This window comes from Scomber scombrus, chromosome 10 (genome assembly GCF_963691925.1).
Source record: "Scomber scombrus chromosome 10, fScoSco1.1, whole genome shotgun sequence".
NCBI classification, from domain to species: domain Eukaryota; kingdom Metazoa; phylum Chordata; class Actinopteri; order Scombriformes; family Scombridae; genus Scomber; species Scomber scombrus.
This window is the reverse complement of record NC_084979.1, coordinates 11,315,674-11,332,219: the sequence shown is the minus strand read 5'-3', so window position 1 is coordinate 11,332,219 and position 16,546 is coordinate 11,315,674. Positions and strand designations below refer to the sequence as shown.

Sequence of the window (16,546 nt, the reverse complement as noted above, 5' to 3'; positions counted from 1 at the left end):
CCTGACCAGTTTACTGGTTTATCTGCATCAAAATACATATAAATAATTGTGGTTTACTATGGTGTTGGTGCAAATGTGGTGCCAGATTTTGAAATTTAAGGAATTTATTCGTACTGAAAATGTAAAAAACAATCATACATTGCTAAGACACTCTAGATTCAAACTGGATCCATGATTAAAATCATCAACTGGGATTTGTGGGTTCCTGCAGGTCAATGACTAGTCATATAACTCGGCACTAATGACTGAAAGCTTTAACACTGTTCAGAAAATATCACATATGTGTTTGCCCGTGGATTTCATTGTTGGCAGAGTAAGTTTCACCAAACACAAACATTACCATAATTGTTATTTTATATATTTTTCAGCTATGAGACTTTTTACCAAATACTTCACAGATTCATGATAATATTAATTGTTTTGTCTTAACAGCCCCCAGTGCTATGCCCACGTTTCAGATTCTCACATCCTTTTCAGAACACAAATTGACACAAGGTGCATTTTCTGTAAATAGTTTAATATTAAATAAAAAAGACTCCCATATAAAAAAGAAAGCTACAGTCCACAATTTAATCGTCTTTTTAAACATAAGTATTGAAAGCAAGGGGTAGAATGAGAAAAATACTTAATTACAATTCCCAGAAAAATTCACAATTCATTGTTTTCTCTCGTCTCTTTCTCTAACAATATAAAATCAAAATAAAACACATTAACTGTACATATGTACACATTTCCAAGTGTAGAAATTGCATAATCTGCTTTCTTTTTCACTTTTCTTTATTTTTTATTTTATTTTTAATTTTTTAAATACAGCTAGAGATGCCAGTACTCTTGGGACAGGGCAGTGTGTGGAGGAGAGCTCAAACAGTGATATGAGGAGACAGAGGGAGGATATTACTCCAAATCCACAGTAACACACGGACTCAACAGATCCACGTTAAGACATCATCGCTCTCTGTGTTTTAAGTTTTCCCACCATTCGTTCGACCAATCAATGGACATACTGTACTGCCTATAAACTTAAGGGTTCCTGCAAATGTTTCATTTCAAAATTCAACATTTTCTCCACACATTTATTTCATAACTGGAGGGTGAAGTGGGAGTGGGCGTTAAGTCAACAGATATGAATTGATCTCCATCAGTCTGGAGGTGCACACAGTTCTTCACAGCAACAAATAACACAGCATGTGAAATGTCAGCGGGCAGCTTCAGTGTGACAAACGATGCGTATTGAGATGGTCGACTTTGCAAATGTCACAAACTGGATGTTGTCAAATTAATTTGTCATCTGTTGGGTTACCATGGCAACTACCGAAATGATTAAAAACTGTACAAACATTAAATAAATGTTTTCTCAGTCCATGAAATTATTAGTGATGAACAAAATATTAAGGACATCTGGCAGGACATGTGGAGTCATGATTATTTTCTGCTGTGATGAACCAAATTATTTTATACCGTGAAAGAAAAAACAGGAACTCAAGCCTGATCCGTCTAATGTTTTCTTTCAGCACCTTCTGAAAACATTTTTTTTTTTTTTTTAAATATAACCGCTGTGCGTCTCTGCAAAGAACGCTTTACCTTACTAACAGACGGTGTCGTTCATTAAATTATAATAAGTTCAACTAAACCACGGTCGGACAGTGAGGGGCTCAGCAATAGCACTGTTGTCCAACGCACACTCAAACACATTAAAAGACACACATACACACACACTTTCAACAGAGAGCATCGTTCAAGTAGATGGGCTTTATCCTGACTCACAGTAACACACTGATGAGAAGAAAACAGTACTCATTATTTTTTGTGTTTTCTCATTGATATAATTCTAACATCAACCATGATTAAGAGATCTCTGATCACATCAAGCAACCATTATTCTGTGAACTACACCTATGAGAAGACCTAAGTGAAAAAGTATCCACATTTATCTTCAAATTTTTTTAATTTTTATAAATTAATTTTTCAGACTAGACCTCTATGTTTTTTTTCATAGTGGTTGTCATAACAATGGTTGACATGACAACGGCATAATATTAGTGCAGTTGAATTTTTAAGAAAAGGTCTGAACAGTGGTGATGATGGAGAAATGGAGGGGGAAAGAGAGGCGTATGGCCGCCTTTGATTGGTGAACAGCTCTGACTGACAGCTCCCTCCAACCAATCACTGCCTCTGAGACCTTGCGCCTCGTCTCCTCCTGCCACGGACTGACCTCTCAGGCTTCAGCAGTGCTGTCTGGAACAGGAGAGAGAGGGAGAAATTTAAGTCCCATTAGCCGTTTTCTTCTTCTCCCAGCTTGCCAGCTGTGAAACAAATTTACCACTGCAAGCAGAGCTACGCTGCGATTCCCTTCACATCTGGCATTTGCTTTTACCCTTCACAGAGAAGTAAGAGTGCAGTCTAAACTACAGAATAATGCCCCCACAAAAACTAGTGTCTCACTCTTACGGTTTTTAAGAATCTGAACAAAAACTTGAAACATGCTGCTTTTTGGGGTCAACAGTTCTTGACAAAAAAGTCCAATATTCAGATTTGAGATTGTTGTCTCGACTTCTGTTTCCAAGGTCAAGACTTAGACTTTTAACCAACATGGACAAATGTTCAGAAATAAAGATCATGTGACATGACTGAAAGCTCCAGAAGAGCAAATGGACCTTGTGGTTAGATTGTTTACTTGAATTCTGTTTTTGTTTGTCCATGTGATATACTGTGATTGCTGAGTTGTGGATTAGTGTCTAAGTGGCATGTCTGTTGACCTACCAGACATGGCATGAATGAACAAAGACATTAAAACTAATTAATTCACTGTTTCTTTCATCTATGAATCATCTATAGGGAGTGGTAAAGCAGCTTAATGATATTAAAATGTCACATATGATGACATTAATATGTTGGAAAGTACTAGCAGCATGTTTATTAATAACAAGAGGAAAATAGGCTATGCTGGAAGAAGTCTGATTAAAAACAGCTTAATGACACCAGTTAGAGTAATTAACCAGTGCTGCTGATAGTTAAACCAATACTGTAGATCTGTCAGTGGCTGAGGGGGGCAGGGTCTTACCGTAGCCTTGGTTTCCTCTAGTGCTGTAGCATCCATGTCTCTGAAATCTTCTAACACATTCTGTAGCCTTCCACACAAATAAGAAACAGTATTTCATGGAGCAGAGTATAGCCAAATAAACCAACACAAATATTTTCTCGTGCATCGTCAGATTACAGTGCAACTGGATTTGCATTTATCCAGGTGATTCTCTGCCTATATCATGTCTGAGGAATGAACCATTGACAAGACAACTTACGTTTGTTTCCTTTTCCTTCCTCTTCTGGCTCCCCCCACTGTTCCTGCTTGATCCTTGGAAAGTACAAACAGAAATCAAATTACAAAAATCATCTATCAATAGTTAAAAATGCAGCCATTCAAGTCCATCACAATGCTACATCCCTCTATTCACTGTTGAATTAACCCACTGAGAGGCTCTGGGTCAAATTAACTGCTCAGTGCCTATTAACCCTTGTTTCTTCCCGTTCAATTGATGTGTACTTCTCTAATACAGTCCTAACTTTGTGATATAAAATCTTGCCTTTGAGTTTGAAGGAAACAGAACATCCAGGCACTCACCCTTCCCTGTTCAGTGTGCAGCAGTGCTCCTGCTGTCTCCTCATTGGGCCCCCTACTGCAACCATCCCTGGGACTGAGGTACCCCGCCTGTGGAATATGTCCCTGCCTGTCCACCCCTGCATCTATATAGGGGCACACAGCTGAAGCTGGCCCAGTACAGTCTGTCTTAGCCTCCTCCAGGTATATGGGTGGCAGAGGAGGCTCTGAATGGGTATGTCCCTCTACCATGACCGGCTTCCTTTGTAAGGGAGACGTAGCCCCGTCTTCAGTGGGCTTAGGCGTCCCCTGGGCTGGCGAATGGGCAGCTGCTTCCAAGCTGAGTCGGGATAAGTCAGGATTGCGGAGCGAACAAGCCCGACGTGGACTGAGGGAGACTGGGGCACTTGCCTGGGGCAGAGTTGGGACAGGGGTGGACGGGGTATGGTGCTCCACAGGGAAAGAAACCGGCGGTAAGGCACAGAAGGGTGAAGTAGGGTCAGATGGCCCCAAGTGGGCCCCGTCCTCCTGCTCTTTAGCATTGACTTGAAGGAAGGAGGTATAAATTGTGTCCATGAAAGAGGTGTAAGGATCAATAACAGACCTGCCCTCAGACCCTCGCTGTGGGGGTGGGGAGGGTTCTTGGCAAGGGGCAGGAGCTGGAATGGGACTGGGGACAACTTCACGGGCAATCGGACTGGCTGGAATGTCTTCCTGTGGGGCGGGGCTTTGTGTTTCCTGCAACAGGACTGGCTTCTCTCCTTCTGAGGGAGGTGCAAGGTTTAGCTGGAGGAAAAAAAGTTGAAGCGATCAATAACGGTCAAAAGATCCCAAAAAAGAGATCAAACAATGCAAAAAATAATAATTCAAAAAGCTAATTATCCCCATTTATTAACTTACGATCCACAAAGCTACATGTCAGTTACCAACCTGTATGTTGTTGAGCAAGTTGATGGCTCCATCAGGACCCTGCAGCAGAGGCATGCCTAGAGCAGAGGTCTGGACTGGGGGTAGGAGGATGGAACCTGCTCCAAGACCCACCATGTTATGGAGGCCTGCGATGCCAGAAAGATCTCCTACAATAGACAAAGTTCACGGATGTGTTGGTATATTAGCGTATTGCTACAGTATGCCCTCAATGTTTTAACAGTGAAAACAGTTAGTCTTCGCTAATGTTATGTCTTTAGCTTCTGACATATAACTGAAAATCATTATGTGGCCTGAATGTGATCTGAAGTGTTAGAGAGGATGGGCACTAACTCACCTAATACAGCAGGGTTAAGCAAAGTGGGCAGTAACTGTTGGAGGAGGGTGTTGTCCTTGCCTTGGAGAGATAGAGGGATGAGGGTATCAACACCAGCATCAGTAGGTACCTGCAGAGTTGAAGAGAGTATTAAGAGTTTCACATGAACAAATTTCACAATGGTGAGTCAGAGAAAAAGAATGTAGAGTCTCTGTCAGATGACTTGGATGCAAGAATTGTTGATTTTTTACATGCAAAGTTAAAAATGTTTCCCAGAAACGTGCATTCACAAGTAAAATACATTAAAGACAGATGAACTGTAGCCAACCAAAACAAAACGAAACGTAGTGCGAGGGATCCATTTTAAAATAGATTGGGAAAAAAACAAGGAAAATGGTAGTTTTTTCTTTTTTAGGAAAATAAGCATCTAGCAGAGATGAAAACAATGGAGTAGTTGAGGAAATGACTTCATAGGTTTTACTGTGGAAACTAGGAGGAGCCCAGAGGAAGGAGCTTAAGGAGACAGGGGGAGCCTACCTGAGGTTGGGTATGTTGGGTTTGCTGTGCGGGAGCTAACTGGGTGGGGGGAGGTGGGTTGAGTTCAGCTGAACTCAGGGCAGCAGTGAGTAGGGCGGGGCTTAGGGGCAGAAAGGCTGCATGATGAGGAGGAAGAGCGGCAGGAAGGAGCAGAGATTGCAGAGCTTGGAGAGAGCCCTCAGCTCCTGGAGGAAGGGGCAGAAGGCCCTGGGAGACCTCCAACAGCCCTGATCCATGTAGGGTTGATGGATCCAGGAGGCCAGAGGTCTTATCCAGGGTGAGGCCCTCCAATGTGGTGGGGATCTGCTGTTGCTGCTGGAGAGGAACTTCCAAGCTGACCTGGCTCAACTGACTCAGCCCAGATAGGGGTAACAAATGTGCCTGCTGTTGTCCGAGCAACAAGGATGCCATAAGCAGAGCCTGAAGGCTAGGTTTTTCTGTTAGCCCCAAATCAGCTTCCTGTCCTTGGGTAGGTGTTGAGGCTGGGGGTGGAAGTGGGTTCAGCAGGCCCAAAAGGTTCAGAGGCAACTCCCCTTGGGCACCACTCAACAAGGGCAACAAAGGAAAGAGAGGATTGTGGTTTATTTGTTGCTGCTTCTGTTGCTGATCCTGGTTTTGCTGATGAGTCTCTTGTTGTTGTATTAGTAAATGCTGCTCCTCTGATTGCTGTTGCTCTGTAAGATTCTGTGGTGCTTGTGGTGTAGCATTGGCAGGAGGCATCTGTGCATGTTGCCCACCCAACCACAGTCCCCCTAGGTGCAAAGAAGCCAGGACTGCAGGGTCCAGGAGGGATGGCAGACCTCCTGTGGATGACAGCAGCTGAAGCAGCTGCTCTTGGTTCATGAAGGGGAAAGCCTCTGCCAGAGGTAAGGGAGCAGTTGAGTCGCCCACAGATGTAGGTGTATGAGGACTGTTATTATCACCAAGATTAGAGGAGAGGGCAGGTCCAGGGCTGGTGGCTGCTAGAGATTTGGTCACTGTGGAGACCTTCTGGTCCACACATCCAGGCTCCTCTGGCCCTGTGGAGAGAGAGACACGTGAATTTTCATCTCTGTTCAATCTGGCTTGATCCATTTTATACAAGGAGTTTCAGCTGGGTGATTTGCATCATTTTGGCGGTTGACTCTGAGGCAGAATTAAGCGTTGGCAGTCAGCTACAAAACAATATAAGATTCCCAAGCCAGCAATGACACATGAATAAAATAAACATATGCACTCACTTGATCCTGAGCAAGATACATAAAGGGTACAAACATGAGAAAAATGTGTAGTCCTTATCCTGAACTATCTCACAAAATAAGACTTACTTTACTTGGCTCTCTGCACCATATGACTTCAATATGCATTAACAAGTTCACCAAAATCACAACCTTTCAAAACAGAAAAAGATTCTCACCTGCAGTGTGATTTCCTTGGGAAGGCAACACAACATCAGTGGTACGGTTGGAGGAGCTACCCTCTCCCTGGGGCACAGTGGAGGATGCTGCGAGTATGGCCAGGACATGGTTGCTAAGATCAAGAGGCTTCGGGGAGGTGGATATCGCCATAGAAACACTGCCTTGAGGATGACTCAGGTCCTCAGATGTAGACATGCTGTTAATGCCAATCTCTGTTGCTACAATACCCTGTGGTAATGCTTCCCGCGAAGGTGCCTGAGAAACAGAGTCAACTTTAGGAATGTGGTTCTCAGTTGGTTGATGCTTGTCTGATGGAGCTGGGGACATACGCTGAAAAGAGCTGCTGTTGTTGTGTAAAGCTAAATTTGAGTGGGCTGTAGAAGCTGGAGAATGTCTCTGTAGAGGACTTGATTTAGTAGACTGAGGCTGTGATTGAGACTGCACTGATATGAACTGAGATGAGGCAGGAGGAGAAAGCGGCTGTGCCACCAAGGGGAGAGGATTAGTGTTAGTGGTTCGGCACGGTGACAGAGTCTGTGGGTGCCTCACATTAGAAAGTGGAGAGGAGGGTGAGAGTCTGGGGCTCTGTTTATTAGTGTGTCCACCTTCTTCAACAGGCACAGATTCTGGCTGAGTTGAAGCAGAGTTGGATGCCGACGCCTGTGCATTCTGCACACTGAGCAGGTGTAACAAAGCAGACAGAGGCTGTGTTGGAGGATCCAAGCCAAGAGGTGTCGGTGTCAGGCCTGTAGTGAAATCCAGAGCCTCGCTTTGTCGAGGAGGCCTGGAAAGGTGTGCTGTCTGACGAGGAGCAGGGAGCCTGAGCGTCTGCCCAGGGAGGAGATGATGATGGTTTTCTAACATGACAGCATTCTGGTTCTGCGCAGCTGAGGTAGAGGAGGAGGAGGAGGAGTGCTGGGAGGAAGAGGAGGATAGGTTGATAACAGTGGCAGAAACAGCATCTCCTGGTGGGGTCTTCCGCGGCCCATTAGCCAGATGCTGGGTGTCTCTTAGCATGCTGAGCACTGTGGGAGATCGCCGTTGCCTCTTCCTGTGTGACGCACTGCGCTCTGCTGTGGGAGGCATGTGGGGCAAGGAGGAAGCCAGGGATTGGGCCAGAGAGTGGGATGGAGGAAAGAGGACGGAGGAGGCTGCTGCAAGGGAGAGATGGGGCGGCCTAGTAGAAGCGATGGAGGAGGGAGGATTGCTGTTATGTAAAGTGCTGTTTGTTACCTTTGATGACTGTTGCTGCTGTGCCTCTTTCAAGACCTCCAGAGAAGAGGGCAAGTTCATCTGGTTGCTGGCCACATTTGAGCTCTGGCCCTGGGTTATCTGGTTAGCCAGTTGAGCCTTAGCAGCCGCAGAGAGCAGGCTACTCGCAGGAAAAGAAGCTGGGTGTGGCATCTTGCCCTGATGGCTGTGGTGGTGGTTCAGATATGGCCCTGTGGAGTTCAACCCAAAACCTGCTGGTCCTGTGCTGGGAGTCGGACTCATGCCACTCTTTGAGGGTTTCATGGAGAGAGCATGGGGGTTGCTACTGCTTTGGTTGGTCAGTAAAGAGGGGTTAGTAGGGAGTAGGATGTGGTGGTTATTAGTGCTGCTGTTGCCTGAGTTCTTAAACTGCTCCATGATGTCTTCCAGCTTGTATTTGGGGAAGTGGGGACTGGGATTTGGGGAGCCACAGGGGAGAGGGGAGTGTGGAGAGGAAGAGCTGGATTTCCTCCTCTGAGGGAAATTACTTCCCGTCAGTCCTCCTCCTTCTGCTGCTGTTGAGCCTCCTCCTTGCTCATAGAGAGGGGAGGGAGAGGCTGAAGGGTGGCGGGACCGCTGGTGAGGAGACACACAGTTCATGTTATGGACAGAGGGAGAGAGAGAAGAAGATGGAGAGAGAGGGGAGCCTCCCACAATGACACCATGAGGATGATGAGCGTGAGTCTGTGCTCCTCTTCCTCCTCCGCCCAGGTTCATAGGGGAGGAAGGAGGAGGTGAAGAGAGGGGCCCTAACCGAGGAGAACCAGGAGTCTCTGGGGTTTTAGGTGTTCTTTGACCTTGACTGACATTCTGAGGCGTGGGGGCACGGGGTGACCTCTGTGCAGCACTGTAAGCTGGGAATGAGGAGCTGGAGGAAGAGGTGGAGGACACAGGGAGAGGAGGAGGATGATGAAGCCTTCTCAAGGCATCTAGGGGATGGTGAGAGTTCGTGCCTGTGTGAAGGACCGGGGAGGAACCATTGTAAGGGTAAATAAACTGGTGGGAGGATTTGGGGGTGGCGCAGGGGTTCGGGTGCAGGTTGTTGTGAGGTCGAGCTGGAACTGGATGGAGTTTGGGATGGTAGATTCCTCGGTTCTCTTCTTCCCGCCCCACATCGGCCCTCTTTGGATTGCGGCTGTCCACTCCACTGCTCACCTCTAGAAATTGACATACACAAAAATCATTTACCATTTACAGTTTTTATTACAATATAAAAACAGGCTCTGCCAATGTCTTTTTCTCTACATTCATAAAATATCTTGTGCACAATTTATAACTGAGAATTAAAAAGGTAATTGGTGTGCAATCTTTAGCTCATGCTGATTCCTAAGAACCCTACCTTAGAGATATGGCCAAACATCGGCAGAAAATGCTTATGTGTCCATGCAAGCAGTAAGCCTTCTGCAAAAACCTGCATACTTCTTTGGTAATATAATATATATATATATCTATATCACATACCTCATGTGTTCATACAAACCTTGTACATGGTTATAAGCAGTGGGCGATTTGGTTTTTTTTTTAACAAGGGGGATGCACCTTGTTAACCACCCCACCACCACCAATTGCGGTCAGTCGCTCATAAAAACGCTTTGCCTGTGAGACGTCATGGTGCCTTCAAGTGCACCTCGTAAACCTCAGAAATCTAATGATAGGCATGTTGTTTTAGACATCTGCCATACCTTATTGTTCTTGTATTACCTTGTTGCCCCGCTGCTCCTCTCTCTTTCACCTTGTTGCCCTGCTGCTCCTCTCTCTTTCACCTTGTTGCCCTGCTGCTCCTCTCTCTTTCACCTTGTTGCCCTGCTGCTCCTCTCTCTCCTTCACCTTGTTGCCCTGCTGCTCCTCTCTCTCCTCCACCTTGTTGCCCTGCTGCTCCTCTCTCTCCTCCACCTTGTTGCCCTGCTGCTGATCTGACTTTGTCCATTCTATTCAAAAGTAATGGTACGAATTTAAAGCTTTGTTTCCCACAGGGCTTTAGTGTAAATAGTGCTGCTAGTGGACTGTATAAAATGATTTGTTTACTAAAGTTTTCCTTTAGATATGTTTTAAGATGTAGGCCTATATTAAATATGCTAAGCCCACTCTACTTTGACTCTATGTCTGATATGATTTTTCCACAAAAAATAAATAAATCTATTGTTAAAAACCTTAAAATCACATCTACACCTTCTACCTCATTAAATATAATTAATTCCATAATCTATTAATTTCATTTCACAAGTCTGTACACAAGTCTGCTCCTTCACTGTAAAGTCCATTCTCAGTGTATGTGCTCACATCACAGTTATATATGCTGAATACTGGACAAATCTGGCTTCCAAACAATTTGTGATATCACAAATCTTGCACACACTGTAGGCCCACCCTTTAAATTTTGGTTTTCAATGAGCACAGAGAAATGTTCCACTTTCAGCAGATAAGTGTGAAAACAGCCTTCAGTGTCAAACTCTGAGCTTCACTGTACAGAATGTAATGTTATGTGCAAACATTTAACTGAATGAACAAAAAGAAAAACATATTTTTAGTTGTGGAGACTTTACAGATATTTAACGTTACTTCACGTAAAGCAGTCACCTAAGAAAAGGTAAAAGTTGCACCGGCAACATTACCTGTGTAACACAGGCTAATTTTCATGCATAGTCTGGATAGGAATCAAATCCAAGCTAATTTCTCGCCTGTCTTTTTATTTTTGAAAAAATAAACGAAGGTCAACCTGTCCTCCTTTTCTTTTTTGATGACATGATGTTATTAGCATGCCTGTGTGTCTGCTCTGTGCCGCTGTACTTCCGTCTCCCCGCTATTTTCCCTCCTGGCAAGCCCCCCACGCGCACACCCAGGAGGAGAGCGGGAGGGAGGCAGGGTAACGGCGCAGCATCAGCGCATTGAACAGGCTGTGTATCCATGGGACAGCACAAGTTATGTAGGATGGGAATGCCGACGTGAAAACTAGCGGGGCTAATTAAACAGTGGCGATCCGCTGCAGTTTAATACATAAATGGGAAACCCTGTAAAGGATTAATGAGTCAGGCAGAACATACTCAATAAGCATCCCTGCTCTGCCCTGACAGAGAGGGGATGGCAGGTTAACAAAGGGGACGCATTTTGGTCATTTTGCTAACAAGGGGGACACCATCCCCCCTCAAATCGCCTGCTGGTTATAGGGGTTATGTTTCGGGTCTATTAATGGGCACTTGATGCATTTCTGTGTGATGTGTAAATCTGTAGTAGAGTGCGATCTAACAAAACTTGGTGTTTTTTTTTTTAAAACATCAATTTAGTTTCACTTTATGGCGGATCTGCATTAACTGAATGACCATTAGCAAGAAAGCAGAAAATAATTGCACAAAAGAACCAAATAAATCAAAAGGAAGTCATGTCTTGACATATACTGTTGACATATAAATAGTTGTATCAAGACAAAAGAGATGATGGACCTGTTCTGCTGCAAACTGAAAGACTTTTGAGTCATGTTTAAATATATCGATGAATACAAACTGCAGCAAGACAACACATTGTAACAACCACACATCCTGAGTTTCGCTGAATGTATCCTGTGTTCAATGTGAAACTACACCACTGCAATTAAAATATCTATAGAGATGAACACGTTAGCGTGCAGCGCAGTGGTTTCAGTTGCTGACACCTGCAGCACAGAAAAGCATATCAGAAAAAAGGGTTTACAAAGGACTTTTAAAAAAAAAAAAATCCAACACCCACCTGATCCAGCAGGATTTCCCACCATCACTGCCTGCTCCAGCAGATCCCCCTCCCCCCATTTTGCTCTTTCATGAATTGCAGTTGAACATTATGAATCATGTCACTGTTTCTCTTGACGACTGATGAACAGACACAAACCAGACAGCAAAATGGCTTCAGATTTCAGAGCAGCATTTGCTGTTTTGTTTCCTGAGGAGATTTGGATTAGATATGTCTATTTGTTTGATGTTATTTACGTTTAAATTAATTTATTAAAGCACACAACAAGTCTAAATAGAGAGAGCACAAAAAGGGGAGAGCAAGACTACTCTGAGGCTTATGGTGTACTGGGAGGTTGGATGGTTAAACCCAATAATAACAGCCTCTCATACTTTCATAAATTAAATTTAATCTATAATTCATTCCATCATGATGATGACACTGACTGTACGTTCCCACCCACAATAGAGTAAATTTGTGAGATCATATGAGAGGTTACTCCTGTGCACACAAAACACTCAACCCAAATAGCAAGAGATTTGGTAGTGTACAGACTGTGTTACTATCTAACAGTGGAGATACCTGACAGAGACACTCCAGCCATATAAAAATTAAAATGTGAATGTAAAATAACATTTTATACATAAGCTGATCAGTATCTGTTTAGCAATAATGTAGAAATCAGTATATAAAAGCTAGTTTGATTAGTTATTCTGTAGTTAGATTATGTTTGATAGTACAAGAGTGGCATGTGTCAACAGTAGTGTGTCAAAATTTACCTGGATGATGAAGGTTAGCAAAGGGCAGCTGTGAAGCCTGCATACTCCGACACAGAGCAGCCATTGCTACCACTTTCCTGCGATGGTTACATAGTTTGGTCATGTCCTGCTCTGCTTTGCCTAAAGGCTGGCTGTGCTGTTCTACCTTCACTCCCACAGTGAAGTTAAAAACCTGCAGGGTACAAGATAAAAAGAGGATTAGGCAGAATACAGAGGAAACCCTTTGCATAAAACTTTATCCAATTTACGACAGTTAAGGGCACCTGTGGAGGTATTTTACACTTCTGTATTCACACTCACTCATGGACCACTGCTAATCACTACAGACTGTGTGTATCTCTTCATGGTTTTATGAAGAATAGGTTAACCATGACTCCATGCAGAGATGGGCAAAGTTTGGTTTAACTCCTAAATTACAGTTTTTAATATGATGTTAATTTAAATATTAATATAAGACCCCTTGAATAACTTTTCTCTCATTTCCTATTCTTAGTTCATTCAAATCCTGCATTTCAAGCTGATTTTAAAAAATATATACTGACCAAAAAAAGATAAAATGTTCCAAATACATATACATTTTGATTAAATCTGTGCAAGTATATTCAAAAAGTATCACCACCTTCACTACATACACACACCACAAATTAAGCTTATAGAGCAACAATACCTTTTGGATGACGAGTGGACACTCCAGACCGCATTTGCAGGTGCCATCAGTCAACAGATACGTCTTGACCTCATCCAGAGAGGATAGGGCAGTGCCACTAGGACTACAGGAAGAAGATAGCAACAAAATGTAAAAGCACATTCAAGGCAAAGGATAAAAAGGATGTGAACAAAAAAATCTGTTGAAAGCACAGTGATGTTCTCAGTTGAAAAGCTGAAAATACACCTCATAATTTAAATGTCATTGAGTTTTGAGGATTTGGAAATAAAGGAAAAATATGAGATCCTCCACAGTTCACAGAATAGTTGTGGTTATGACAAATAAGTTATATTAAAAGCATGAGGAGTTGATTGACATGTCAGCTCTTTGTCTCTTTATCATATAACTTTAAGTATGAATTTTGTGTTCAAATCAAGATCATTTGTCCATTCATTTATATACATCAACAATAAGTGCTTTCTGTTCAGCTGAACCAACGCACCTGATATAGATCACCTGCCCGCCCTCCACTCTCCTCTGCCAGCCGATGGGGATGTGTATTGCAGCGGTGTGGACCCCATCCTTGTCCCCACTGACAGTCTCACTGCCTCCCATCATTTTGTAACTGCGGCCTGCCAGCACCTTAAAAATAATAAGCAGCATGTTATTCAAATATCTATTCTTTAATCCCTTCAAATGGAATTTAATTCATTCAACAAGCCTAAAAACTAATCATGTGTTCATGTTCAAGTTGTAAGCTAAAGACATCTTACAGCTTCCGTAGTGTACAACAGACATCACATCTGAACGTCATTTTGGAATTACACTCTACATGTGCTTATAACATGCAAGAGCTTTCTATTAGTCAAGTCATGTTTATTTTTATAGCCCCATGTCAGCAATTCAGCTTCTTTAAAAAAAATGTACAGACATGCAAATATAGATTGTTGCATCTGTCAATGTAGTTTGTTGTGGCTCAGTGTGGGTCACTAAGTAAGTAAATGCATACATACATAAACGGATGACTGAATGTCTCTGCAGCTGCAGCTCTTCAGGATATCAATGTTCTAATTAAAGCAACCTACATGCCAAATGTGAGGCCCATGTTCATCTGATTACATAACACCCAGTATCAACATCAAATACCAAATATTACGAAATCTAGCCTTGGTAAAATGCTAAATTCAACCAGAATTGTGAAGGATGCATTAAATACAGGCTGTTCCTTACATGGTTTGGATTATTTTAATGCCATTTCAATGAGACTTTATTATCCAGGTGTCCTCCACATGCCCAAAAGGGTCTAACAAAACATCTAAGATTCATTTCCTTCTTTCCTTCATCTTTGCTCCTGACAATTCAAGCCTCTACACAAAGTTGTCTTCAACATTAGGAATTCAAATCACTGGGTGTGGCCATGGCAAAAGAAAAAAGACGAAGGTAAGGATTAAGGTAAAGCCAAGGTAAAGTAATAATTTAAAAAAATAAACATCTTGCATACCTTGTCATCTTTGGGAAGCCAGGACCTGTTTTGGCTATGGTATCCACTGTCCAATGTACATGCTGGTGGGTTAGAAGCACACTGCCAGTAAAACCTGACTTGATGCCCAAAAACACCTGAACCGCCCCAGCTACGAGGCAGATCCTCGACTCAGAGGATCACTCCTGCAGGTGTATTTGGTCAGAGTAAGGGACTTGGATGAAGATGGAGAGCCTGCAAAGAAAGGTGGAGGTGGATTATGTAACATGACTAGAAATTCTCGAGGTAACAACAACTCATCAAATAAACCATTTCCTGCGCATGATGTGATGCAAAAGGCACTTGAGAAACCAAATCAGATGCATCACTCTCACAGAAAGAACACAAGTTCAGAAGAAGCTGCGGCTACTTTGAAGTGGGAGGGTGTGTTTGGATAGGCCCGTGGTTTACTGGATGTTCTGCTACAATATAAGCAGCTGCCTTATACAACACTGACCAACTTACAAGCCAACAAGGCAGCATCGTGACAGGAGCTTGAAATAAGATCTTAAAAGAATCCATAGTTGAGGTGAAAGTCTGTCATGGAAGAAAATCTCCAAACTACACGACTGATAGACGGCAGGCTAACAGCTAGGCTAGCAGCTAAGCTTACCCTACTTTGTACTATGTTGTCGTGACAGCTGTCAGGCGCACAAAACACTCCGATGCAAAACTCTTAGGACAAAACGAGCCATGCACAAAACTATGCATTAGATAACAAAGCTTGCACTTACTTATTGACAGCCGTGAGCTAACTTGAGTGTCAGCAGCAGGACATATAAACCTTTCTCTGCGTCAGGCTCCCTCTCTCTCTTTCTCCGTGTTGGCGAAGTTTTTGGACTCTTCGCTTTTCTCTGCTCGCGGGATAATCAAGAGTGAGCTAGCTAGCTAGCTAGCTGGCTGACGAACTAGCCAAATAATGTTTTGAAAACGGTTCATACGTTAATAAATAACCATGAAATAAATCTCCCCCTCGTTCAAACTGCGTATTAGCGCGCCCGGCGCTCAGCGTTTGTACACCGTCTGCCAGTCCGAGTTAAAAACAAAGGGCAGTACCGCTTCATTTTACTGCGCCCTGGCTGTCGGAGCAACCAGCTAGGCTATCAGAGCTAACTGAGCGTCCCGGCCAGGCTGCAGGACGCCCCGCTGCCTGCGCACTTATCCAGCCGCTGCTTTGGCCTCTGCTCTGTTAAATCCGTTTTATATTCAAATGTATTCCGACAACCATAACGACCCATGTAATCCCAAATTCACAGTTGCCCACTGTGTTTTTTTTTTCTTACAGATTCCGAGCAAAAAAAAATAATGGAGTTTTCTGACGGGCATGCGCAGTGAGCGCTCAGGGAAAAGTGTACCCGACATGCAACGGGACCTTTGTAGTGTTTCCAGACAGACATCAGAGCACCCTGATAGACATCCAGTGAATATGGCAGGAGTCTCTGTCTGCACATCTTTGGGATTAATATGCTTATTCTTTTGGCCGAATTTTATATTTACAAATCCAAATTCTTAAGATAAAAGCCAAACTTTTCAGACCTGATTATCTATATCAAACAATAAATGTCTTCAGTATCTGAACATACAAACAACATTCTGTTAAAGTGTATCACCTCTGTAAGCTTTACATGAGCAAGTATTTATGTTTTTTGATTACAACCTTTAGTTCACGTAGTGTGCTTGAGATTGTGGAGTGTTATACACAATGTGCTGTAAACTTGTATACTGGTTCCAAAAACTCCGTTTAAAAAAAGCTTCTTAATAGAGGACAAGATAATAATGTCTGCAGCTCAGAATAATGGACTCATGGGCTGACAATTAAAGCAGTTAAATATACACTGAAATGACAAGGGCCTCAAGATGACAACTGCGTCATTAGTCCT

General features: G+C 43.2%; 1 protein-coding gene across 2 annotated transcripts; it reads right to left on the bottom strand.

Annotated features, from left to right (window-relative positions):
- Positions 1 to 504: 504 nt before the first annotated feature.
- mbd6 (methyl-CpG binding domain protein 6) lies at positions 505 to 15,977 on the bottom strand. 2 transcript variants are annotated; one of them, XM_062427011.1, is made up of 13 exons: positions 15,401 to 15,977; positions 14,649 to 14,861; positions 13,650 to 13,789; positions 13,169 to 13,271; positions 12,502 to 12,673; positions 6,772 to 9,180; positions 5,376 to 6,394; positions 4,860 to 4,968; positions 4,526 to 4,671; positions 3,620 to 4,381; positions 3,300 to 3,352; positions 3,062 to 3,128; positions 505 to 2,235 (listed from the first exon to the last, which is right to left on the bottom strand). In XM_062427011.1, the coding sequence occupies exons 3-13, from the start codon at positions 13,763 to 13,765 to the stop codon at positions 2,164 to 2,166; spliced, it is 5,028 nt and encodes a 1,675-aa protein (XP_062282995.1). In that variant the 5' UTR covers positions 13,766 to 13,789; positions 14,649 to 14,861; positions 15,401 to 15,977; the 3' UTR covers positions 505 to 2,163. The 2 variants fall into 2 exon arrangements, with proteins under 2 accessions (XP_062282995.1, XP_062282997.1); XM_062427013.1 differs by lacking the exons at positions 12,502 to 12,673; positions 13,169 to 13,271; positions 13,650 to 13,789; positions 14,649 to 14,861; positions 15,401 to 15,977 and adding an exon at positions 11,744 to 12,455.
- Positions 15,978 to 16,546: the final 569 nt, after the last annotated feature.